Source organism: Symphodus melops (assembly GCF_947650265.1).
Source record: "Symphodus melops genome assembly, chromosome: 10".
Classification (NCBI taxonomy): domain Eukaryota; kingdom Metazoa; phylum Chordata; class Actinopteri; order Labriformes; family Labridae; genus Symphodus; species Symphodus melops.
In genome coordinates, this window is record NC_136700.1 from 14,688,653 (window position 1) to 14,715,545 (window position 26,893).

Consider the following 26,893-nt stretch of genomic DNA (forward strand, 5'->3'; position numbering starts at 1 on the left):
TGAAGGGGGAGGGGGGCACGACCCAGCGGGCTGATACAATATTTGTGACAAGTAAATGTCTGTCTTGAATTTAAGAAATATTGCTACATATTTGTCGAATTTAGATTAACATCCAGTATCTTGAGCGATATTATGTGTTTAACAAGCAGGGGACGAATTATCATATCACAAGTAAATAATCCCTCCGCGGATGAATCTGGCGGATGTATATTGCAGTGTGTTAGGCCCTCAGCTGATGTGAAAGTAGCAGGGGTAGAGAGAAAAGAGGAGCTGGTGCACTGTCTGTTACAACTACAACACTGGAACAAATAGGTAACAACATTATACAAAGGTAGAATTTCTGTGACATCTCAGACAACAGTCTCTTGGACCTCGGAGACTATTAAATGTCGAAATACATCGGAGGAATTATGAATCAGTGTTTCGAAAATACCTCGAAACCCGTTCCTGCTTTCCTGTTTTTTTGTGTCTAAAAGGTATCAGAGGCCATTTCTTTTTGCTAGCTAGCGCTTACTTGCTAGCTGATAACTGGTTAACTTGTAAAATTATATTAAAAAAATGTGTCAAAATCGTTCCTAAAGATGGATTTTTTGAGGTACAGCGTAGTTTGTTGTTTGTCTTAAAAACTCATAACAATTCTGTCGAGCTGGCAAATCCTTAGCCAGCGACAACAAGGCTTGCTAATGTTAAGTAGCTTGCAGGCTAGCGTTAGCTGGTGAAGCTATAAGGCTCTTGTTTGATTTGTCAACGCTTAACGTCAGATACGTGACTGCCCTGCAGGAGTTAACTCGGTATTCATAAGGTCAGTGCTTTACTGTCAACCGGACAACTACATTAACTTTAACCGAATTGAAACAAACGCTCGTTTAGCTAACAGTCAATAGTTTATTTTTGTCCGCTTACTGTTTGTGAATGGTCATTGAAGGATCAGTCGCTACCTTATTTAGCTAGGCTAGCTTTAGCTTGTTATTCATTAGCTTGTCTTTGTGGAAAAGCTGTGCCATATAGTAAAATAAAACTATCTTGATGTTATTTAATTTAATCAACGTTGAAAGGGACGTCCACACCTCGTTGACACGTCGCTTGTTTTGACTAAACTGTTTTCTAACTGCTCTAAATTGGCTAACAAGCTAGCCAGTGCTTTAGTTAGAGGCAGGCATTGGCCCTGAGTCAGCTCAGAAAACATTTGTGATCTTAAAGCCAGCTAACCTTGGGTTGCTACACTTTTATGTATACCTTACACTTACATTTTCTAAAAGTGGTGATGATGGAGCTCACGGGCTTTACGTCGATTTGACAGCTGTTTGTCTTTTAATTTATCACATCAGCTGATTGTATATAGATGAAAGAGACGTGATTTTTTTTTAATGTAAACTTGATCGTCAGTCAGTCACAGACTAGTGTGTCATGGCAGTCGGAATACCAGGTTAGCTTGCGATAGGTTTGTAGCAGCGTGCTAGCTATTAAACCTCTTTCGAAAGACGTCCCTGTCGCTGCTGCCATTTTCGATGTGTGGCTAATATCAGGTGAATGTAATCACTGTTTGCCAAGAAATCTGCTGTTCATCTTAACTCATTTTTCACCGTATTTTGGCGAGGTTAGCTCTTTGATTTAGTCAGTGCGTTGTTTAGGTTGACACACCGGTACGCTAACTACGCATTTCCATGAAATCACTGTTACGTTAGCCAATTTAACGTATTCTTGGGTCCCGGTGGTGTGTGATAAACAGACTTTAAGGGTCAAAATATTCATTATATTTAGCTGTTACCAGCCTCGCTTGAAGGATTGGATTTTTTGTATGGACATGTTCTCGCCTAAGCTGCTGTCAACATGTATGGTTCCTGCTAGGATATGAGTAGCTAAACATGCTAGTCGGTGGTGGTAGAGAAGTACGTCAGAAATATAGGCCTCTGTAAATCATAGGTCCCTAAATTGGACACTGACGTGGTTTGGTAAGTTATACAGTCATTTAAAAGACAATCCTATGGGGTTATTTAAGATGGGAATCATTTGCTGTTTTAAACTCGTCGGATATACGCGGCTGTGTTTGCAGCAGTTGTCAGAATGAACGAATAAACAAAGAGTGGGATGCACTGTCAGAGAAGGCCTAAAATGGCCCTGTGAGCTTGCCAGTGTGGCGTATTTTAATGATCAATGATATCATTTATGAAACTTCTACCAAATGACCCATTTAGTTATCCATCTTTTTTAAATCGCGAAATGGTGTTAGGGTTTAGTTTCAGTAGGGTCAGTGCTTGAGATTATGAAATCAGCCTGATCTGTCTGTCTGAAAAATCTATCATCATCATCGTCTCTTACTGTCATTGGCTCATTAGTGTTTAGAACAGATAATACTTTGCAATATTGACATTTTTGTCCATGTGACTACTCGCACAACATAGTTATACATATACCAACTACAAACCCTGTTGTTCAAGACTTGATATTTATATATATATTTAATTATATATATATATATATATATATATATATATATATATATATATATATATATGCGCTTGTGTGTGTGTTTCTAAAAGGTCTGAAATTAATGTTCCTATGGTTTGTTAGTGAAGCAGTCTGCACATTTTTTAAGTTTATTTTGTTTTTGTCTGCGATATTTTGTTTTTAAAATAAATTTGTATTGATACAATCTTAGAGAAATTAGGTTGAGACGAAGACTACCATTTTATTATGTGATCAAGAAATGTCAGTCGTCATTATTGTCAAATTTTAAAAATAGTGTATTTGAATTATTTTCTAGCCTATACTTTTAATTGGATACTTGATAATAGCTCTGCAGTATTCACACATTTTTGTTCAAACATGATGATTGAACCTCTGTAAGAAATGCTATTCTTTTACAGCCCTTGAAACAATAAATTGGTGTATGTTGTAAAAGTGAATGTATAAAGGTCATGTAGTAGTTATCGGTTAGTATGCTGCACACAAGTCAACTTTTCGCTGTGTTCATTATTTGAAGACAGCTTGAAGCCTTGATAAACCTTATATGCTGTGGAAACACAAGATGGTGTGGAAACATGGGAGGGAGACATGACTGACTGAAGGATTTCTTTTGATTACAGAGATAAAGTTTATAAAAGGACTGGAAGCGATAGCCCATAGTATTTGAGTCATATAGTGTTTGACTGTATCTTCAGAAATGTCTGGTTCAAGATCATGCTCTTCTTGTCAGAGAGTTTTGTCCTTAAACAGATTGTAGTGTTGGCATTAGACTAAGTCATTGTTTTCTGGTGAGAGTTTTTGATTGGCTAAAGTAGTCATATATAAAACACCAGATCATCCAAAACAGGCATGAAGGATGAGCTTATGTTTTATTGGACGACTGCTGTCTGATGCTGAACTGCAACATTTATGTAGTCTTTGACAGCCCAGTTGTTAAAAGACAGCATCAATAAAAAGTTAACTTATTTAATGTTTCCAATATTCTAATGTGAGTCCTTTGTTTGTTTGTTTTGTAGTGAATGGTAGTGTCTAGAAAGGGTATGTCCCTTCAGGAGAGAGGTGCCAATGTCCAACCGGCCTAATTCCAATCCAGGGGGGTCACTGCGCCGTTCACAGAGGAACACTGCTGCGGCCCAGCCACAAGACCAAACAGTCGCGGGAAGGTGAGTCGACTTTCACACTTTGCTCTCCAGTATTAGCAGAAAGGTCTCAGTCAACTGTCGAGGCGTTAATCATGGTTTGCTGGTATCTTGTAAATCCGATTTTTGAACTGAAACCAGAATAGTTACACTGACCTGTTTGATCAAATTGAACGCTAAATCCTGTCTTCTCTTATCATAGTCCAACATTGATTAACTCTTTATTTTAAGCTGTTTTTCTTGCTCCTCCTCAAGTGTTAATGATCACAGGGAATGCAAAGACTTTCAGCCAAAACTCATTCAGGGATTGATTGAGTCTCTTTGATGTGACTTAATTACAGAAACCAACATTGTCACTTGCTCTTTAATTTTCAACCTTACAGGTTGCAGTCAGAGCAGGTAAAACATAAAGCAAATTCCCCTCCTGAAAGTAGAAGACCTAATTCTAAGGCTTCCAAAGCCACTACCAGCTCAGCCACTGGCCAGTCCAGAGGGCACAGCTCAAGAAGGTACCTCTCCTCTCTACTTGGTGCTTATTGTGTGTGCTTTTGTGAATGAAGGGATTATAATTCATAAGAACAATTCACATCCAACAATATACACATTTGTACATATTTGGGTTTTGTTCGGACTGAATGTGTTCAATGTGGCGTTGTAATTCATCTGTTTTTCGCAGTTCGAGTAGTTTTCTAATGCGGTGTTTGTTTTCCATCTTTCTCCCGGGCAGAAGCGGCGTATCTCTATCTGTGGCTTCAGTTGTGTTACAAGACGAGCCAGAGGCAGCAGGGACATCGGAACAAGAGCGACCAGGCCAACAGTCAAAGAGCGAAGGCACCCGAGGACTAAAGAGAAGTGAAGCTCCTGACCAAATTAGTACCTTCAGACCGACGCCCGCCAAGAAGCCCAAATCGCTCCCACCACCCAGAGACAATACCTCAGAGACCAAGAAAGGCTCAACTAAATCAAAGAAGAAATCATTTGCTTCAGAACCACCTGCTTTGTCAGGTCGAAGTCAAAGCAAGAAGAGCGGGGCCACCGGGGCCTCACCTATCCAGAAACGGAAGAAAGCGGACTCCCTCCCCGGTCTAAGTAGCACCGCTGGGTCCCTCCCAAATCGTACCGAGGGCAAAACAGCAAAACCCACCAAGCTGGCGTCTAAATCGGCGGCCTCAGCCAAAGCTGGGTGTAGCAACGTGACAGACTCCTCCTCCTCTGCCTCCACTTCTTCCTCTTCCTCCACAACAGGCACCAACAGTGCCACAACGCAGGGTGCCCGAGTCAAACAGGGAAAAGATCAGACCAAGGCACGACGCTCTCGCTCAGCCTCAAGTCCCTCCCCACGCCGCAGCACCCGTGACAAGGAGCAGGCCAAAACGACCAGCTCTTCAAAATTTGAGTGGGCAGCACGCTTCAACCCCAAAGTCAATCTGCCAAAACCCAAACTGTCCTTACCTGGATCCTCCAAAACTGAGACATCCAAGCCTGGGCCGTCGGGATTACAAGCTAAACTAGCAAGTGAGTAACTTTAGTTTTCAAATCTTCTCAGTTCACAGATATTAGGAACATAAAACCCTTAATCTAACCCCAAATCTGAGCTAGAACATTTCTCTTTGTCCGTCTAGGTAACATTTAGTACTAATAAATAATACTTGACTTGTTTATGAAGCATTTGTTAGTGATGGGTTTTGAGTTGAACGAGGTTCAAACAGTCGTAATAAGTTACAAAACCTCACTCTTCTCTAGCACTGAAGAATAGGACCGAATCCAAACCCGTTCTTGGACCACATGTAATGCAGGCTGAATGCTGTCCTCAGTCCACATGACTAACGTCAGAGTCGCCGAGCGGATGTTTTAGCTTCCATAACATGAGATGAGGAATTGTTAGCAAGCATGCAGCGCGCAGATTTTTTACATTTGACTTCAGATATTTTATCGTCTCTGTTTCACTTCATGAAATGGTGCAAATGAAAAGCAGCTAAATGTACCGTTGATAATTTAACAGTAAAGATAGGGAGGAATTTTAGACAGAGACGTTGATGATGAGGGAAGGACTGATGATGTTCATTTATTAAGTATAAATACATTTGGGGACCCACTGCATGCAGTAAGGCTAGTATATCTTGACAGGCTTGTCTGGTTCACATGAGAGGGCGGCCTTCACCCAGCTGGTGAACTGGCTCATATGTCAGACGAAGCACCAGGATCCTGAAACTGGAGAATAGCAAAATCCATGAACACTGCTGTTCGCTCAGTTGTCAGTATGAAGCCATCGACTTGTACTGGCGTTATCATGATTCCATCATTTTGAACTTTGAGGCATTGCAAGTCAAAATAAGATGGTCAAACTACTTCTTATAAAACATAAATCAAAGCTGCTTTTCAAACAAAATAGCCCCTTTTTTTTTTTTACTGAGCGCCAGTGTTGTTTTTTCCCAAAGAGTGGAGAACGCCGTCTGAAGAACAAGCTAGAGCTCAGTCTTTTTTTTCTTTTTTGCCAACAATCAGGTTTTCAGAAAAGCGTTGTTGGAGTGACCATCGCTCTTTTCCAATGGATGATATTCCTGTAATATTGCCACAGAGGGATAGTTGCTTTTACTCACATCTTACCTTGCTCTGTTTCTGATCAGGAAATAAACGGTTTACAAAAAGAATAATAAAGAAATCTGGATCTTTGTGTAGAAAGGTGACTCGTGAATCATGGCTTTATGTAAAAAAAAAAAAACCCCACACATTTTCATATGCGGGGACAAGGATCCTTTTCCTGAATTCAGGACAACCTTGAAGCAAACTGTGATCATAGTTAATTTTTACATTTGTGTTTAGCTCAAACTTCAGTTGTTTTTTTTGAATGGACGGCGTTGATCCATGTGAGTCTTTTATATTTATTTGCTGACGGTGCACTTTAATGTATGATACGCCGTTAGCCACCAGCTAACGGTACATCAAACAACTGGTTCTAGTACGGTGTGATCCAGTTTGAATTAGGACTTTTTCTGTCTTCGGTTCTAAGCAGCTTCATTCGTCACAAAGCCCTCAAACCTCAGTAGCCACATTGAGTAAAGCTAGGAGTGATCTGTCAGCAGTACGGCGTCTCTTTTTGTCTCTCTCATGCTGTCAGGTGCTTGTGAGCTTCTATGGTTATGAGGATCCTCTGAAACCGAATTTGCAACCGTCCCATATGCTAAATGCATACAGGGGAAACGTTGCTGGTCTTTGTTTACTCTGACACGTTGAATTTATTTGCGGCGTAGGCTACACTGTGTCACACTGCTCTGTCACGCTATCACGTAGCTTGCGCGGCTATCTGCATCCGGCTTAAATGCCGCCTACCAAATATGGCACGCGCTGGCAGTGAAAACACAAACAGGATCAGACTTTACTGAGCGCTGAGTGAAAACGGGTCTCTTGGTGCTTTTACCAACAATACAAGCTATCTGATGCCAGCACAAGCTAGCCACCGATGTTCGGCACCACGTTCGTGGGTAAAAGCGAGCCTTGCTAGTTTGTTCAATGCTAATAACATCCCTGATAAATGGCTGTTATTAGTTAACTCACATGGGGCACGATTAGGAATCGTAGCTTTGGCTGCATTCAAACAGAATCCAAAACTTGTTGATTGTGTTCAGAGGGTTAGGTGTGTTTATTTGTGCTACAGAAGAACATTTTTAATTCTATGGAACATTGCTCTCTCACTTTGCTGCTGCTGCTCTCTTGATCTCGTCACAGGCTTGAGCAGCAACGTTAATACTTTGGAAAATCCAAATGAACGGGCAGTGAGTGTTTTCAAAAGTGAAGTATCAAAGCTTAAAGACGACCTTAGAGCGAATGGTAAGGAGGGCGATTTAAAGAGAGAGACTTCAGTGTAGAGTTTTTTAAGGACGTCGGGTCATGCCAGTATGATTGATCCCAAGTTCGGAGGACGGCAACGTATTACATACTCATCGACCTACAGAGGAGAGAAGGAGATAGTTCACGGAAATGTGGCTTTGAGGTGAAAGCGAAACTAAGATTTTTGACTTGAACAAACCCCACAAGAGGAAGCAAATGTGGCTGTATGCAAATGTCCAGCCACAGTCTCGCCAGATCTTCTGTAGTATCGGGGCTTGACGGTCTTGTAGTGACAGAAGAGGAAGCTTTTCAGGACAACAGGCCCGCCACACCGACATTAGACAGTGTGTATGGGGAAGTGAAAAGTGAACGTGAGCTGTTAAGGTCAATGTGGGGTCAGGCAGCTCTGGGTATTTGGTGGTGGTGTTGGTGGGGGGTAGAGACTGTGGTGGGCTCTCTGCCATGGCTCCCAGGCCTAAATGGAGAGACCCCTCCTAAGTTGGCTTAGCTTGTGGGCCCACCAGCTGACCAGGGGTATGTTTGAGGGCAGGGAAGGACTCGTAGGCTGCTGCTTCTGTCAAAAGGGAAGAACAGTATCTCTTCTATCTCTTTTTTTTTTCCCCCCCCACTTGGCCTCTTGATGTCTTTAAATGCACAATAGGATTGACTCCATTCAGTTATAATGGTGAGTTTGCATGGACAGCTTTTGTCCCTGTGATTTTGTTTGGCTTTAAATTTGAATCAATAATGTAACGGCAACCTCGGTGAAGGGAACTGTTTAGAAACGCATGGAGTGGTTGATGGTAATTGGAGATGATGAATCTCCCTCTAATTAGTTATTTGCCTTTAAAAAAAAGTTTATTTTGGGGCTCCATAGACATGAGTAACCGATCTAACATGAAGGTTGTTCTGTCATAGGGCCATGCTTTGGTTACTATTAATACCCACCCAGTCAGTGGTGGCAACACTAGAGCCTTCAGTAAATGAAAATGTGTCACAGGCTAACGCTCAGCATTACTGTGATGAATGCTTCAGCAGCTATATGTACCAAGATATTCAAGCACTCTTCTTTTATGGGTGATTGATTCTTAATGTGCTCTTCTGATCAAACAGAAACGTGTAAAGTTTGTTCTGAAACTTGCTGTTTATGACGGTGGGGATAGTTTATTGATGCTTTCACAGAAGTGATTATCAGCGTTCGTTGTCCCCTCGTGGTTTATAATCCGTCATTTTCCTTTTTACCTAGGTTTGAGGAAATCCACTAAGAAGCGCAGCGAGTCTCCTCCAGCAGAGCTCCCCATCTCTCGGCGGAGCACACGCCACAAGACCACGGGCTCCTGTGCCAGCACCAGGTACAAATCCCATCCTCGACTTCAACTGATGTGAAAGTACCTGAAATGATGCACTCTTCAGTTTTTATAATGTCTCTACATCGGCGAGAGTAGACTGAATATTAGAAACTCCTCTCTATGTGTCATTTAGCAGCTCCACTTCCTTAGCGTCTGAGATATCAAAAACTGAACAATGACAACTTCAGTTCAGGGTCTTAAACTGTCACTGTTAGGCTTTGTTTACACGACGATGATGTCGTGCAAAAAAAGGGCAAACCTTTCTTGCGTGTTGGCTGTTCGTGAACATATCAAAGGCATATTGGGAGCGTGAAAAAGGGAAGGTTGTAAAAAAAAAATATTTATTTTGTACTTTACACACAAATGTAAAGACATTTGTTTTACAAGGAAAAAAAAGAAAACAATAATAAAAAAGGTAAGTCAATAAATGGAGAAAAAAAAATAAACCTCAGCTCATGGTAACACCCTCCCACCTCACAACAACCACCCTCTTTTGGATATCCACAGGTGGACAAAATCCTACTTGGTTTGCAGTCGTGTGACATTTTTCATGTGATTAATATGAAATATTAATGTCATTAATATCAAATATTAATGACAATAAGACCTCGAGTGCAAACTTTTGAAGACGGCACAAAATCCCTCACCGTCCTAACGTTTAAAACGCCATTCTTGGTGAAAACGGATACCTCGCGCACATTGCCCATGTGTGAGTAGCCTCTTTGAACATGCGACATGATACACTTCGTCGTCCCTCGGGGGGTTTGTCTCGGACTCGGAGTGCTGCACACATTCAGCTGTTCCACAGTAGTATTAATAAATAAAACAATCCACATGTAAACGGAGCAGCACAAACGCACGTTTTGTACATGAGTCAACATGCAAAAAGATGGAAAAGGTGAGAATACAAGAACACATTCAAACACTGATACTATTACACAACCTTAAGAAACATTATGACGTATTCATTGAATCCATGTGGGTACAGAAGAGTTTTTTTTTTTAAACCGTGTTTGCACTGGGTGACCCTGTATCAGGTGGTCAAAGCTCATTCTCAAAGCGAGACGAGTCGCACGGCGCTCTCTATTAGCCTGAGAACAGGCGGCTCCTATATGAACTGTAGGCACGCGTTTTCAGTCTCTCACTCTCCTTAACCTTCACGGCTGCCTGCACCAGACCAGCAAGCTTAAGCCTAGTTTATACTTCTGCGTCGGGTCTACGGCGTGCATACGCCGCAGACCCGATGCCATCGTTGTGCATTTGTAGCTCTGCGTCGAGGGAACGCTCTGCAATTCACCGCCAAGCCGCTAGGGGGCAGTGGCGACGAAGGAGACGTTTGTGGAGGTGGTCTGTTCGACAATTAAATCAATTGAGGCTGAAAAACAGTGTTGTCCACATTTTTTAAAATGAGATGTTTTAACAAAGAACAGAAATAAAACTTCAGGTGCAAAAGATGACAATTAAAGCTCTTCTGAAGGCTTCTGATCGGTACGATGCTGCTCACATCATTCATCATTCTTTAACACTAGAACTGCTCGCAGTCTTATCGCCCAGACTGTCATCAAGTCATTTCATTGTTTGTGCTCAGAAGCCAATTGCTCAACCTCCACCAGGTTATATGAATAAAACGCGTTTGGACGGTTCAGAAAAATACACCATGGAAGGTTGTATTTCCAGGTTTGTTTATTTTGATGAGGATTTACCTCGTGGTGTCGACGCCACATCTGATCAGCTGTGCTCTCCGCGCTGCGGACGCTGGGTGAGGACGGACGACGGTTGACACGCTGTGTTTTTCATGCTGCTCCGCGTCTCCTGTTGCTGATATAGTTATGCTGCTCGCATAGATTCCAGCGTGCATCACAACTGTATTTAATCACAGGAAAGAACGATCACTCGAGTACTATTTAGAGAAAATGTTGCGTTTCTGTGTCCTGAATCAGAACGCTTTAAAACGTTCATGATCACCAATTAACTACTTTGGAGAATCTTCTTGTTTCCTTTCCGTCCACCTGATCCTGAGGACGTTTATGATAACCCTCTACCTGCATGCTAACAGTTCTCCCCTCGGAGACTAACGTTATAGAACAGAGAGTTTCTCACTGTCTACAGAGAATTCATGAATGTTGCTCTCCAGAATGAATGAATATCCAGAGCATAAGGATTCATGTCGAATGCTCTGTCTCTTCTCTCACTCACTCTGTTCATCTGTTGTTGTTTTTTTCTTTTTCGTCTTAACAGTCGGCGGGGCTCAGGCCTGGGCAAGCGCGGGGCAGCCGACGCTCGCCGACAGGAGAAAATGGCCGACTCTGACAACAACCAGGATGGGGCCAACTCATCAGCCGCTCGCACCGACGAGGCGTCACAAGGAGCTTCAGGTACCTATCATTTGACGGTCGAGCGTCTGGCTCGGAGTTCGACTTGGAGTTCAGAGTGTAATGGTTGAACAGAGGCAGTTCAAGTCCGACGTGTCTCCTGTCCCGCATGTCCTTCTTCATTTCTCATCTCTGAAAACAGATCAAATAAATCTCAAAGAATTCTGCACTTTCCTTAACATTATTTTCATGACTGAACTTCCTTCGGTGAAGAAAGTAATCATGTCAATCCATTCAGTGTTTAACTTTCACTTTCAGTTTTGACCTTATTCTGTTTTTGTCTCCAGCTTCAAGCTCAGTTGCCGGAGCAGTGGGCATGACCACCTCTGGAGAGAGTGAGTCTGATGACTCTGAAATGGGAAGACTTCAAGGTACCCCCCCCTTTAAAGTTCACTATGTGTAGACTCTATCTCTGTATAACGTATAGAAAATAATGATTCTCTTCATTATATCTGGATGTAACAAGAGTTCATAAACCAACTTCTGCCTTTTTGTTTTCTCTGAATTTTCTTTTTTTAATCCTCAAGCCTTACTGGAGGCCAGGGGTCTCCCCCCACACCTTTTTGGGCCTCTTGGACCTCGCATGTCGCAGCTGTTCCACAGGACCATTGGAAGTGGAGCCAGTAAGTACAGCCACCCTCAGCCTTGCACCCTCGGCCTTAGAGCTCGAGCCCTGAACGTGCTTGTCTTTATTTTCAAGGCTCCAAGGCTCAGCAGCTGCTGCAGGGTCTGCAGGCCACGGGCGACGAGTCTCAGCAGCTCCAAGCTGCTATCGAGATGTGCCAGCTGCTGGTGATGGGCAATGAGGAAACCCTCGGGGGATTCCCTGTGAAGAGCGTGGTGCCTGCTTTGGTAAGTTTCCTGTTGTTTAATCAGGAACTTCAAAGCTCTGTGAGTTTGTTAGATGTAAAGCACATTCTCTTCTGACTTCATTTGTGTGCTCTCAACTTTCCTCCACAGATTACACTGTTACAAATGGAGCATAATTTTGATATTGTGAGTATGATGAACTCTTTCTTATTGTCAGAGTGATGGCCTTTAGTTTGATCAATTTTTTTTAAAATAATGCCGCCGCCTTTCTTCCTGCTCATCCAGATGAATCATGCCTCCCGGGCTCTCACGTACATGATGGAGGCGCTCCCTCGGTCCTCTGCTGTGGTGGTCGATGCTATTCCTGTCTTCCTGGAGAAGGTAAGACACGGCAAACCCAAATCACTTGTTTCTTCCAAAGAAGCAGCCTTTTGATGTGCCGATGCCATGTTTGGAACTTTGTTTCTCTGCAGCTTCAGGTGATCCAGTTCATTGACGTAGCAGAGCAGGCCCTGACTGCCCTCGAGATGCTGTCAAGGCGACACAGCAAAGCCATTTTGCAGGCTGTAAGTTCTCCAGATGACTCCTTGTCTTAATCTTGTGATCGCTCGGTCTCTGTTTACCGCAAATGAAGAAAACTTACTAGAATCTTTCTGTTCCATCCATCACAGGGTGGGCTCGCCGACTGCCTCCTCTATCTCGAGTTTTTCAGCATCAACGCTCAGAGGAACGCCTTGGCCATCGCAGCCAACTGCTGCCAGAGCATCACTCCAGACGAGTTCCACTTTGTTGCTGATTCTCTGCCGCTGCTGACTCAGAGACTCACACATCAGGTTCGTTCGACATGTGACTGACATGACAAGGTCGGACTTGACCCTGGCCCGCCTGCTTGGACAACTATATCTTCTGTACACGGGACCAAACGCCACCGCTAGGCCAACGGCGCCCCATCCATCTTCAATGATGAGAAGGCCTTTGTTGGATGTGAATTAGAAGAAAAAAAAAAACATCAACAAGCCATACAAGCTTTCTTAATGTAGTGTATTTTATTCTTCATGATCGCTGTTTAAATGGTGAAGGAGATTTTTTTTTTCCTTTAAAGCAGTGACAATAGTACATAAGTGGTTCCCTTTAGGTGGGCACCCACACAGGGAAACATGGTTTAAAACCTTAAAGGAGAAATGGAGCCACATGATGCATGTTTCACTTTGAACTCCTCAACTGTGCCAATACATCTGGTCGATGTTTCCTGTTTACTTGTTTGATTGAACGTACTATTCGGTGTACTAACTCACATAACGTCGCTTTCTTTCAGGATAAAAAATCTGTCGAAAGCACTTGTCTCTGTTTCGCCAGACTCGTGGACAACTTTCAACACGAAGAGGTTTGTACCACAAGTTTTCATTCAAGCCGCCACACGTGTTCTCTGTGTTGCATTTTCTCTCTCTCTCTCTCTCTCTCTCTCGCTCTCTCTCGGTATGTCTTGACATGTGGGTCTGTGTTCTCCAGAATCTGCTGCAGGAGGTGGCATCACGGGACCTGTTGACCAACATTCAGCAGCTGCTTGTTGTAACTCCTCCTGTTCTGAGCTCGGGGATGTTTATCATGGTTGTGCGCATGTTTTCTCTCATGTGCTCCAACTGCCCCTGTCTGGCAGTCCAGCTTATGAAGCAGAGTAAGTAACACACACACACACACACACACACACACACACACACACACACACACACAGACACAGACACAGACAGAGACAGACAGACAGACAGACTGGGCTCACACCCTGCCACTCTTGTAAATAAATGTAAATGCTTTTTGTTGTTGTTGTTATTTTAAAGGCTTTAGTTTGATTTAACTCCTTGGTACAACCAGATGATTATTAGAACTTTGCTGCTAAATATTTAGCAGAGAAACTGTTTACAGCTTATTGATGTATAGTACCATATTCACCTCACAGCTCGATAACACCATCTATCACCTGGATGGATTTCTGTGTAGGTGCAATTTTTTAAATATAATTTATGACATAATTCACATCAAAACTTTTTCTGCTGCCAAATGGTCACTGCAATGTCGACCATTTAAACCGGCCCCCTGCTGGCATCCTACTCAGACCTAGCTTTAATTTGATGATTGCTTCAGATTTAAAGAGCGCAGCTTTTCCTGCCTACAAAGTAGTCCTCACTCATCACTGCCTACTCTACTAGCCAATCACATACTTTCCTCAGGCCAGCGCGAGTGTGATGATACACAAGCCAACAGAAGATTTAGCAGAAGTTTCAGAAACGGAGCGAGAAAAGAAGTACCTTCGAGGTCGCGGTCTGATTTTTGGATTTTTTTTATGTTCAGGAAAGTTTTTAACATGCCGTTTCTATACAGCTGTGTAGCTCTGTTAGCTCTGTCTGGTTTAGCTCTGTGGAGTTGTAACTCCGACTAGCTGCAGTACAGTAGTTGAGCTCTCAGCTTTCAGTGAATTTTGTGAAGTTGAAGACTCTAAAAGCCCGCAAATCCCACTGCCCACCTCCGCTGTCACTCCTTTATACTGGTGCACCTGTTCCACCCGAGTAAAAGACGCAGCACACTTTTTAATGAAAAAAAAAGGTCCTCTAATTTAAACAAATGATAAGAATATTTTATTCACTTGTTCATTGTTTTTTTTGTTTTTTTGTTCTATAAAATGGACTTTACTGCTTCATTAGTTTTGATGGAACTCTTTGTGTTGAAACAGAGGAACTAACACACTTTATTTTCCTTCTTGGCCTCTTCTAAACAGATATAGCCGAAACTCTGCGCTTCCTGCTGTGTGGTGCGTCAAATGGAAGTTGCCAGGAGCAGATAGATCTGGTACCCCGCAGCCCCCAGGAGCTCTACGAACTCACCTCTCTCATATGGTAACATCTCTGACGATGCATCACACGATCAACACACAGTCGCTCCCTTTAAGTTTAAATGGTGTTTATGAAGCTTCACAGTTCGAAATCATTACTTATCAGTCAGTCATGGATACTTGTTTAAAAAAAAAAAACCCCTCTGCACATTGTTCATGAAACTCTTCTCGAACACATTCTGTGACTGCTTCATTCTGACCTTGAGGCCCCACATATCACCACTTCGATTTTAAACTGTAAAACTATAGACTGGTTTAGTTTTGAGTCCTAAAACCAAGAAGTGAGTTAGCATTTTAGCGCCGTGGGTTCCTAACTCTAAAAGTCAATGGGGATTTTGAATGGGTTTGTGGTTAGGCGGCTGAAATACGGTCTGTGGTTAACACGAGCTGAAGAGATGTTGATGTTTTGTTAGACGAGATAAACTTCTTTAACTAACTAAAACCCCACTTGTGAATTTTTAAAGTTTTTACGCAAACTTTAAACAGCAGTTGCTAACGAGTAGCCAACTGAAACTACAGTGGTTGTTGCAGACATTAAACGTCATCACGCTCTCACTAATCCTCCTTACAGCCTCTAGTCATGTTTTTCAATGCTCTTGTAAATATTAGGTTAATAAACAATTTATTAAGCTAACATTTAGCTAGCTTGTGAAGTCCACTGATTAAATCGTTGAAGCATAACGGTCGTGATGTCATAATAAACCGACCTCGGTGTTGTTCGCTAGAGCATAACGTTAGCTTTTTACTTCTCTCTGCTGCATTAACTCTTCAAACTTCATATACATGATGTTAATCTGTTAAGATTATCCCGCTGAACAAAACAGCAACGCATCAGATACGTGTGTTTGACACAGAGCTTATTTTCTGCAATGATCCAAAATCCAATACAAAAATCCCATAGACAAATTTTCGTAGGAACAACCGGTCGCCATTTCTTTGGGTTGGCCTACAAAAATACGTCATCACTAAACCAGTCTATGATGGAATCAATTTGACTGGAGTACAGGGTTAAAGATGACATCGTAGCTTACACCCCACTCTTCTTCTTCCAGTGAGCTCATGCCCTGCCTGCCCAGAGAGGGCATCTTTGCAGTTGACTTGATGCTGAAGAAGGGTAGTGCCCAGGCGACGGAGGGAGCGATCTGGCAGTGGAGGGATGACCGAGGACTGTGGCATCCTTACAACCGCATCGACAGCCGAATCATTGAGGTACAAAGGCATCACGATACGAAACACGACAACACATATCAGCTAGCTGCGAACTGTCACGTTAGATCGATCCATCCATCCTGGACTTCTTACACGATAACTGTTTAACGGATGAGTCTTTAAAAAATATTACAATGTATTTTTCGACAACATTCAGTCCGTCTACCGCGTGTCAGCATCTCCCCAAACACTTAGACACAGTCATACATGGCTTATCTATATGACTCTGACGTTATGTGTATGTGGTGATTATCCTGCCCTGCAGACAGCCCACCAGAATGGGGAGGATGAGATTAGTTTGTCAACCCTTGGCCGTGTGTACACAATTGACTTCAACTCTATGCAGCAGATCAATGAAGACACAGGAACAGCACGCGGTATCCAGAGGAAACCAAATCCTCTTGCCAACCCCAATACAGGTAATACAAGTGTAAGACTAAGGGAACCAGAAACATTGCTTGTCTTCTTCCTTTTAATGCAGAGATTACAGCTTAACATGAAGCTCAGCAGTCTTGTCTGTCACCGCTTCTTTTCCAATGAAATCCTTGTTTGCACTTTAATATGTTCAGTCCAGCCTCTCCTTTCACCGACTTCTGCACACCTGATCTCTCCCTCCGTCTGTCCTCAGGGGGTCACCAAGAGGTCCGTCGGGAAGATGCACGAGCCCAGTTGATGAAGGAGGACCCCGAGCTGGCAAAGTGCTTCATCAAAACTCTCTTTGGGGTCTTGTATGAAGTGTACAGCTCATCCGCCGGCCCTGCTGTCAGACACAAGTGCCTTCGAGCCATCCTCAGGATCATCTACTTTGCTGATGCAGAGCTGCTGAAGGATGTACTAAGGAATCATGCTGTGTCCAGGTAACTGACGAATACTAAAAACCTTAAAAAGAGTCATCAGGTTTATTTAGAATCAGAAGAGAATCCGATTTTCTTTTTGTCATTTTTCCTCTTACAGAAGCACAATGAAATTAAAAAAAAAAAATAGCTGCTCTCATAAAAAGTAAAAGTGCAAAAACAGCAGAAAAGAAGAGGTAGTGCAAATGTAATTAGTATGAATACAGTCAAATCAAAAACAGTAAAATAGTACAAAGACATAAAAACGTGAAAATCTATTTACAAGACGAGAGGGATGTAGAGGAAGTTGGTACAATAATTAGTTTCAAATCCCTCCCGTATCTTCAAGACGCCAGTGAAACACTGTTGACAACCTTTGAGTGGCGCGTTAGTTTTTCTTTTTTTTTTGTTCAAGTTGATTGATCGTTGCTTTTCTTTTGATTCCTTCCGCAGTCACATTGCCTCCATGCTATCCAGCCAGGACCTGAAGATTGTAGTGGGCTCTCTGCAGATGGCTGAGATCCTGATGCAGAAGCTGCCGGACGTCTTCAGCGTCTATTTCAGAAGAGAAGGTAGCGCACGAACCCGAGCGAGAACTTGTGTCCCAACATGCCTGCTCATCAGAGTAGATCACCTCAAGTCATTTAAAGTTTGAACATGCTGGAGTACAAGACAGACGACTGGTGTTGTAGAGCTTTAATGAGTCTGTTCCTATGAGAGCGAGGCCATCATCTCAGGGAAATATTCCATCTTAAACAGCAACTTTCTGAATATATATGATAACATTTTAAACTTTTTATTGTTTTTTTGCAGCGTATGCTTTTCCTGTTTTTTTTCATCTGTTTCCAATCACAGCCCTGTCATTTGCAATATCTGTTTCCATCCTTCTTTTTTTTTCTTCTTTTTTCTCAAGGTGTCATGCACCAGGTGAAGAACCTCTCCGAGTCCGAGAGCTTTCTAGTCACTAGTCCCCCGAAGGCTTGCCCGAGTGGCACAGCCAGTCTTTGCACCACCACCATCAGCACTGCATCCACCACATCTGCTAATAATGCAACTCCCGATCTGGGCTCACCCAGCTTCCAGCACAGCATGGATGACTCCCTTGACCTCAGCCCACAGGGGTAAGTCATGGGGCTTTGTGGGACACGCACTCCGAATGCTGGCCCACACTTAGTGTCATGCTGAAACGATGCTAAGAAAGCAAACCAAAAGTCACATCTGTGTTGAACCATCTAAAAACGTTTGAAGCTTATTCTGACCTCCTGACAGTTTAGAAAGTAAAGAGCAAAACATACAAGTTTGTTTAGTGCTCAATCAGGTGCCTATGTATGTTAAGTGTCTGTCTTTCTTTGCCAAGCAGCATATTCATTTTTATTTTGTGCTCCAACAAGGCGGTTGAGTGATGTCCTAAAGAGGAAACGGCTCCCTAAAAGAGGGCCCAGAAGACCCAAATACTCTCCCCCAAGAGATGATGACAAAGCAGACAATCAGGGTGAGTTAAAGCATCGCAATCAAAAACATTTCCTCCAGCGTTCCCACATGCCTATCCAATATTGCAATCGGTTATTTCTAGTCGAGGGGATTTTTCAGCATCGAAGTATTTCTGCGCTGTCATGAGTTCAGATGGCTCTCTGTGCTCTTGGATCTGTTCTCTGCTCACAGGTTCTCGCACTAACCTGCCTCTTTTGTTATTTCCAGCCAAGAGCCCTACCAGTACCCAGTCACCAAAATCTTCCTTCTTGGCCAGTCTTAATCCCAAAACTTGGGGCAAACTGGGTGCCCAGACGAACAACGCCAACTCAGAACCCTCACGCACAGCCGGGGTGAGCGGCCTGGCAAGGGCCCCGCCGAAGGACTCGATATCAAACAACAGGTGCGGTGTGATTTGAATGTTTGAAGGTCGAGGCACACGGTTCAGTTACTGGCTGTGGTGGTGTGAATAGAGAGAGCTACTGTTTGTAATCAGTGGTGTCTTTTGTTCCGTTACTCGTTTTCAGAGACAAAATTAAGGCCTGGATCAAAGAACAGGCGAGTAAGTTTGTGGAGCGCTACTTCAACTCTGAAACTGTGGACGGAAGCAACCCTGCACTGAATGTACTCCAGAGACTTTGCACAGCCACGGAGCAGCTGAACCTGCAGGTAAAACATAGCACTCCGTATCCCTGAACACCTCGCCTCATTTAAGAGGCGTTCCCTAAAAAGTCCAGTTGGCTAAATGAAAGCGAGACAAACAAGAGAGGAGCCGTCCTCACCATACATTTCAGTCATGACCCGTCTCTGATGGTTTCTTTTTCTTTGATGTCCCAGGTGGACGGTGGTATGGAGTGCCTGGTGGAGATCTCCAGTATCGTATCAGAATCTGACGTGTCGTCGTTTGAGATACAGCACAGCGGGCTGGTCAAGCAGCTGCTCTTATACCTGACCTCCCACAGTGACAGGGACCTGCTCAGCCGGGATGTTCGGCTCAAGAGGTTCCTCCACGTGTTCTCTGGCTGTCCGGTGAGGGACTCACACATGTTATTTTACATTACATTGCCAAAGACTTAAAATCTTTGGCAGTTTGAGTTTAACTTTTTTTTAACCCTCCTGCTTTGGTTTGAAGGTTCCAGGAACGGAGGCCGTGGGTCGTCTGGACCCAGCAGAGAATGGACCTTACTTGGCACTGGTGCACAAAATGAACAGCTGTCTCAGTCAGATGGAGCAGTTTCCTGTCAAAGTGCATGATTTCCCCAGTGGTAACGGCAACGGCAGCAGGTCAGTGGGTTCATGTTGATTTTTAAAATGACAACATGCGTCGTTTTAAACGTATTTCTCGACACTGACCTGATACCATTTCGTCTCCTCAGGGGCTCCCAAGCACTGAAGTTCTTCAACACACACCAGCTCAAGTGTCAGCTGCAGAGACACCCAGATTGCACTAATGTTAAACAGTGGAAAGGCGGCCCTGTGAAGATAGACCCTCTGGCCCTCGTACAAGCCATCGAGAGATATCTTGTTGTCAGAGGTGAGGGACTGTTCAACGAACGATGGGCCGCCTTTAACGCAGCAGCGGCTGCTGGTTTGAGAGGAGTTACAGCCGAGCTGTTCTGTGCTTCTCTTGCTTCTGCGTTTAACCCTTCTCATCACGGTCATTCAATATGTTTTTTTTTTTTTTGTTGTTTATCAGTTTCATTGTTAACATAAAATCTTGACTTTTCAAGGGTACGGACGAATCCGAGAGGAGGATGAAGACAGTGACGATGACGGTTCAGATGATGAAATAGATGAATCACTGGTACGTCATTGCCAGATAATCCTCATCTTGTGACTCTGTACACACTTCTGCCCCCTTCTGAGTGTTACACGTACACGATTTCTTGACATTTATGTTTTGGTTTCCCAGGCGGCACAGTTCTTGAATTCTGGCAGTGTGCGTCACAGACTACAGTTCTACATCGGTGACCACCTGCTACCGTACAACATGACCGTATACCAGGCTGTGCGGCAGTACAGCCTCCAGGCAGAAGAGGAAAGAGAGTCGACGGATGATGAGGCGAACCCACTCGGGCGAGCTGGCATCTGGACCAAAACGCACACAATATGGTAAAAAAAAAAAAATCCACGTTCTTTTAAAACCTCGTGTACGCGAAACAGTTGTCGTGTTGATGTTCTGCTTCTCTCTCATCGTCACTGTCTGTGTTCCTTTGTTGAATCTTTAGTCTTTCTTTGAAGGGCCATTTAGAAGAAAAAAAAAAAGTTTGTCCACATTTTAAAAGTTGACTTCGTCAGGGTTGATGTCACAAGGGTAAAAGAAGCATTGCTCCTGGGTTAGCAGCAGATGGAGATGCGCATGAAGCACTAGTACAAAGACAATGTGCTGTCTTTTCTGACAGGTATAAGCCTGTGAGAGAGGACGAGGAAGGCAGCAAGGACGCTGTGGGTGGAAAGAGGGGCAGAGCCCAGACCGCTCCCACCAAAACCTCACCTCGCAACGCCAAGAAGCAGGACGAGCTGTGGCATGGTGGGAATTGTTTTTAACTCCTTAGAACCAACGCCTCCTTTACATTTTGATATGAGCTGTATGTAACCTGTTAGACAGCAGCTGTTACAGTGAGGGTACAGGTTGTCCTTGTGCGGCTATTTTACCATCAGAATCTGTTCAGTCCTCCTCATGGCGCTCCTGTTCACTTCTTTTCCAGATGGTGTGTGTCCCAGTGTCCTCAATCCCTTAGAGACATACCTCACTTCGGAGCCACCGGAGACCATAACCTTTGATGACCCCTCTTTGGAGGTCAACCTGCTGCTGAGAGTCATGCACTCAATCAGTAGATACTGGTTCTACTTGTACGAAGTGAGTGTCTTTGTCCTAAAGAGTAACACCACAGAGAGAAGCCAGCTTCTAATCAATGCATTGTTCAAGGCCGACATGCGATAAGTGTAGTTAACCTTTTCAATACATAAACTATGTTTTGATGTGCATCATTTGTCTGTCTTGCAGAATGCTGTGTGTAAGGAAATAATTCCCAACAGTGAGTTTATAAACAGTAAGCTGACTGCCAAAGCTAATCGTCAGCTCCAAGACCCGCTGGTCATCATGACGGGGAACATTCCCACTTGGCTCATTGAGCTTGGAAAGACCTGGTAAATGTTTTCATATTTTAAACTCAAAGACCAACGAGGATCCGACCTATAAACTAAAACATCCGTACTGCGGTTGGCATCTTTAAAAAGTCTGACTTGGTTCTCACGTGTGATTTTTCTCTCTCTCTCTCTTTGCAGCCCCTTCTTCTTCCCCTTTGACACCCGGCAAATGTTATTTTATGTAACGGCCTTTGATCGCGACAGAGCCATGCAACGCCTGCTGGACACAAACCCAGAGATCAACCAATCAGATTCTCAGGACAGCAGAGTCGCACCACGTCTCGACAGGAAGAAGGTGCACCATGTCGCATTGTTAATTTAGAGTATACACAGTCGACATTAAAGTTGGCATCAGCTCCAATTTGTCTGTCATTTGAAACAATACTGGTATATTTTGATGTTGACATTTAGCTTGCTCTTCATTAAACTCATCATCCTTCATTCTCGTCTCGTTCTCCTTCTTTCAGAGGACGATAAACCGCGATGAGCTGCTGAAACAGGCCGAGTCTGTGATGCAGGACCTCGGCAGCTCCAGGGCAATGTTGGAGATTCAGTACGAGAACGAGGTACGTTGAGCCTTTTTGATGCATCTTACGTCATGATCCAAAACATAACCACGCTACAAATCAATTCTTTTACCTTCCATCAGGTGGGCACGGGTCTGGGCCCCACTCTTGAGTTCTACGCTCTGGTGTCTCAGGAGCTCCAGCGGGCCGACCTCGGCCTGTGGAGGGGTGAAGAGGTCACACTGGCCAACCCTAAAGGTAGCACATTTCACTCATCAGCTTTAAACCCCCGCGATTCATGTCGCACGTTATGTTGCTTTTTTTCCCCCTGCTCATATCCCTGTTCAAGAATGAGCTTTTAATGGTGCTTGGTATTCATTCATGTTTGATGGTGTAGTAAGCGTGCCTGACTACATGGAAATTGTGTCTCTGCCCAAACAGGAAGCCAAGAGGGAACTAAGTACATGTTCAGCTCCAGAGGACTGTTTGCTGTTCCCTTCGGCAGGACAACCAAACCAGCACATATAGCCAAAATCAAAATGAAGTTCCGTTTCTTAGGAAAGCTGATGGCCAAAGCCATCATGGACTTCAGACTGGTAACAGCATTCTCTCTTTATAGACTCGTATGTTCAACAGAGCACTAATGCATCAAGGACTAGAATAATCTTAAGAGTAAAACATCTCCTGCTTCTTTTCCCAGCTGGACCTGCCTCTGGGCCTACCGTTTTACAAGTGGATGCTCCGGCATGAGATGTCTATAAGTTCCCACGACCTGGTGAACATTGACCCCGGTGTGGCCAAGTCCATCCAGCACTTGGAGGACATAATCCGCCAGAAGAAGAGGCTGGAACAGGACCGATCCCAGGTGAAGCACAGCACAGAGGGGACATCCCATGTGTCTCTTTTAGAATGCATCGTGCTGTGATTTAAGCTCAGCCGCCACGACGTCTTTGCACATTCATATCGATCTCCTCGATGTGAATTTACAGACAGGAATATTACATGAAGTTTTGGCATATATATAAAATAATCAAACGTGCACAAACGCAGAGCGCTGTGCTCCCCCTGCTGGCTCAGCTGGTCCGATCACGCCCCGTGATTTGTGTTCCAACCTCTAGAGATAGTACCGTAAATTCCGGACTATAAGCCGCTACTTTTTTTGTCACGTTTTTGAACACTGCGGCTTTTACAACGATCCTGGGGGGATAATGACCTTCTGCCGCAAAAACACTTGACCTCGTCACATGGGATCTTAATATCAGTCATTTTGAGCTTCACGCACACACCCTCATCATATAAAACACAGAGAAATGCATATGATGCAGCTTTCTAGTTAAAGGCGATCGACCTGGCTGTCAAAGAAGGAACTAGAGCTGCTGCACGTAAAGTTGACACTGACAGCGACAATGAAAAAGAGACTGAGGAAGTGAGTAATGAAGTCATTCTGAGGCAGTGAATGGATGGACTTTGGACTGTATTACAGTAATCTTTTTCATCAGCCGTGTTAAAGACACTGTTGGATAAAGGATTTCCAGTAGGCTTAGTATTTGTGGATGTTACCGATAGCCTACGTATTTAATCAAAAGTTAAAAAAAATGTTTTTCTGTCACGTCTTTCTGTGTAAATAGCTCTGTTACAACGTGGACATCTGCGGCTTATAATCAAGTGCGGCCTATATATGTACAAGTACATTTATTTACTTATTTTTAGCCGGTTCGGCTTATATCCAGGTGTGCTCAATAGTCCGGAATTTACAGTATATAGGAACAATGCGTCTGCCCTCATTTTGCCTCCACGACATTCAGATTAAAGCAGAAAGACAAATATCACGCTTTGAAATGGCAGTCTGTATAGGGCTTATGATAACACTCGTTTGTTTGTTTGTTTTGTAACAGACGAGGGAAACCCTACAGCAGGCACTCGAGAGCCTCAACATGAACGGCTGCTCAGTGGAGGACCTGGGCTTGGACTTCACCCTCCCAGGATTCCCAAACATTGAGCTGAAAAAGGGCGGCAAAGACGTCCCAGTCACAATCTACAACCTGGAGGAGTACCTCAGGGTATGGAAAAAGCTGTTTCCTGTATCATGACATCCAGTGTGTGTACGTGGGGTTGCTCTTAATGTCAACTCTATCCTCTCGTCTACCTCCAGTTGGTGGTGTACTGGACTCTGAATGAAGGCGTATCCAGACAGTTTGAGTCCTTTAGGGAAGGCTTCGAGTCAGTCTTCCCTCTGCATCACTTGCAGTATTTCTATCCAGAGGAGGTAAGCCCCTCAATAAAAAAGTATCAGCAGCTACATGAACTCTGAATCCGTCATGTTAAATTCAAAAGAAAAGTTAGAATCAAACCGGCCAGGTTTTTTAAAGTTGGCTTGTTCCTTTTAAATGTCTAATTTATTTTTTCTAAATCATAGACGGCACATGATGAATGTCCTTTTTGTTCTCCTCCTGAATCTTGTCTCACCTGTCCTCCCTGCTGCAGCTGGATCAGTTGCTGTGTGGCAGCAAATCAGAGACGTGGGACGTCAAGACACTGATGGAGTGCTGTCGACCGGACCATGGCTACACGCATGACAGGTGAGTATGAGCGCTGACCTGCTCTGAGTCACTGTGACCTCATCGTTACCTTCTTGGGGAGGGGGGAGGGGGGGGGCTTTAAGGGTTCAGTGCAATTCAACATGCAGTTAAATGAGAAGTAGTTGTAGGAAGCCTTCGGGCACATTTGATGCTTATATTGTCTCGCGTGTTTGCAGCCGTGCGGTGCGGTTCCTGTTCGAGGTGTTGAGCAGCTTCGATGCTGAGCAGCAGAGACTCTTCCTTCAGTTTGTCACAGGGAGCCCCAGACTGCCTGTTGGAGGTGAGTCCTCTCCTTTAGACAAGCCATGGCTAAAAAGCAGGAGTGTCTAACAACGTTGGAGGTTTCATTGATGTGATTTGTCCTTTTCTAACAGATGTAACTTAGGACGCAGGCGTTGTTACAGTTACACTACATTATTTGTGTGTTAGAATGTGATCTGTGCTCTCTCTTATTTTCGTGCCGTTTGTCCTTTGCCAAGTTACATTCCTGAAATATTAATCTGAAATAAGAAGTGTTCTTTATGTCTGCCTGACACCTTGTGTTTTCTCTTCCGTGTCAGGTTTCCGGAGCCTCAATCCCCCTCTGACTATTGTGAGGAAGACCTTCGAGTCGACAGAGAACCCGGACGACTTCCTCCCCTCAGTTATGACCTGTGTCAACTACCTGAAGCTGCCTGACTACTCCAGCATAGAGACCATGCGAGAGAAACTGTTGATTGCGGCACGCGAAGGCCAGCAGTCCTTCCACCTTTCCTGATCTCTCCACATCTCACATTAAAATGCCTTCTTCAGCGACTGATGAAATCATGACTTCCTTCTTAGTTTTTTTGTAATCACATACATTAAGGCTCATGTACAGCCTTCTTGTTAGAGAAAGCAGCTTGCAGAAAAATTAAGACTTTAAATATATATTTGCTGCCCCTGTCTCTCAAAAAAGTATAAAAAAAAAACAAAAAATGGAAGGGTGTTCCATGACTCACAGAACTTAAAATATTAAAAAAAAGAGAGAGAGAGTCAAACTTATATCAGTAGTTGAGTAATGTTAAAAAAAGATGAAAACATCTGGGTGACATTTTAAATTGCATTGCTATGTGATATTTAAAAAAGGGACGTCTCCTCTCCAGAGCGGTGGACAGCGTCACTGGGGGGGTGTGTGTGTGTGGGTGGTTGGGTGGGGGGGGGGGGGGGGGGGGACTGGGCTGGGAGGGAGGGGGGTGGGGTCCATCGAGCAAGCTAGGTTTACTTTAGCTCCAAAGATCATTTGTACAGACAAATTTGCAGACTTTGCTCATTCTACACATTTGATAGAATAGCTCTTAGTTCTCATGTCTCGGCCCCTCAGTTTGTCTGTTTGCATTTTCTTCTGTATTATATTGGCCCCAGTTTGTGTGTTGCATTTTGGTTCGGCTTTTCTTCCCCTCGTGTCTTTTTTTGCTTCAAGTTGTGGAAACGAGAGTTGCAGTTGGTTGAATGCGGGTAGTGATGAGCGCATATTATCTTTTTTTTTTTTTTTTTTTTTTCTCTTTTCTTTTCTCTTTTTTCCACCTCTACCCGAGTTGAGATTGTGTTCTGGCCTCCTTTATTCTAGAGAGCTTCAGCTCAAACCCAGAGTTGTAACCAGTGTGTTGATCAGGTCAATTTGTTTTGCTCTTCTTTTGATAGGGTTCAGTGTCTTTCTGTTGGGCCCTACCTGATGTGTAGGGTTATCTTGGTAGACCAAGCTCTGAGCAACCCTCAACACATAATGTAGCTGGGCACAAAATATGGCTGGTCGCATTTTATCGTTTCATGGCCAGATAGCATTTCAAGTTCATTTATGGAATAAAGTTTATATGCAGTTTCACGCCCTGTTTGAGGTGAGAATGTCTGCTTTACTTTTCTTTTCTTTTTTTTTTTTTTTTAATTTTCTATATTGTCTTTATTTCTTGCTGTAGTTGATTATTATTATTTTTTCTTTGCACTGCTGGCTTGGAACAAACCGTGGTGTGCACCTGCAGTCTAAGGCCAGGGGAGGGCGCCACTGTATGTTCTCCTGGCCCAATCGTTCATGTGCTGGTTTCTAAGATCTGCAATAATTTACTGCATCAGGTTCATGTTTTTACCTGAACATAAATAAAGTAACTGTTTGACTCATCTTTGTTCATTGTTTTATTTATCCATCCTTCCATCGACATGCTGTGTGTTTCTCATGCTGTCACTATGAACGTTTTACCCCAAATGTCCTCTGTGAGAGTGGCTCTTTTACCCTCTCCTTGTAAATCACAGAAAACCTGCTGAGTTTAGAGAGTGCACCAAATG

The 26,893-nt window shown here is 43.6% G+C and overlaps 1 protein-coding gene across 2 annotated transcripts; it reads left to right on the plus strand.

Moving 5' to 3' along the window:
- Window positions 1-26,728, plus strand: trip12 (thyroid hormone receptor interactor 12). Of its 2 annotated transcripts, none has more exons than XM_079354657.1 (42): window positions 1-312; window positions 3,483-3,629; window positions 3,989-4,114; window positions 4,333-5,120; window positions 8,680-8,785; window positions 11,021-11,157; window positions 11,442-11,525; window positions 11,682-11,777; window positions 11,855-12,006; window positions 12,115-12,150; window positions 12,250-12,345; window positions 12,438-12,530; window positions 12,636-12,797; window positions 13,280-13,348; window positions 13,474-13,639; window positions 14,735-14,852; window positions 15,901-16,057; window positions 16,323-16,476; window positions 16,686-16,914; window positions 17,344-17,462; window positions 17,804-18,011; window positions 18,282-18,382; window positions 18,589-18,763; window positions 18,888-19,029; window positions 19,198-19,389; window positions 19,493-19,644; window positions 19,737-19,894; window positions 20,091-20,164; window positions 20,273-20,472; window positions 20,763-20,890; window positions 21,069-21,220; window positions 21,368-21,510; window positions 21,649-21,805; window positions 21,978-22,076; window positions 22,160-22,274; window positions 22,458-22,612; window positions 22,717-22,881; window positions 23,912-24,076; window positions 24,169-24,282; window positions 24,501-24,595; window positions 24,772-24,875; window positions 25,156-26,728. In XM_079354657.1, exons 2-42 carry the CDS (start codon window positions 3,532-3,534, stop codon window positions 25,350-25,352), a joined length of 6,177 nt encoding a protein of 2,058 aa, XP_079210783.1. In that variant the 5' UTR covers window positions 1-312; window positions 3,483-3,531; the 3' UTR covers window positions 25,353-26,728. The 2 variants fall into 2 exon arrangements, with proteins under 2 accessions (XP_079210783.1, XP_079210784.1); XM_079354658.1 differs by having other exon boundaries at window positions 16,404-16,476.
- Window positions 26,729-26,893: the final 165 nt, after the last annotated feature.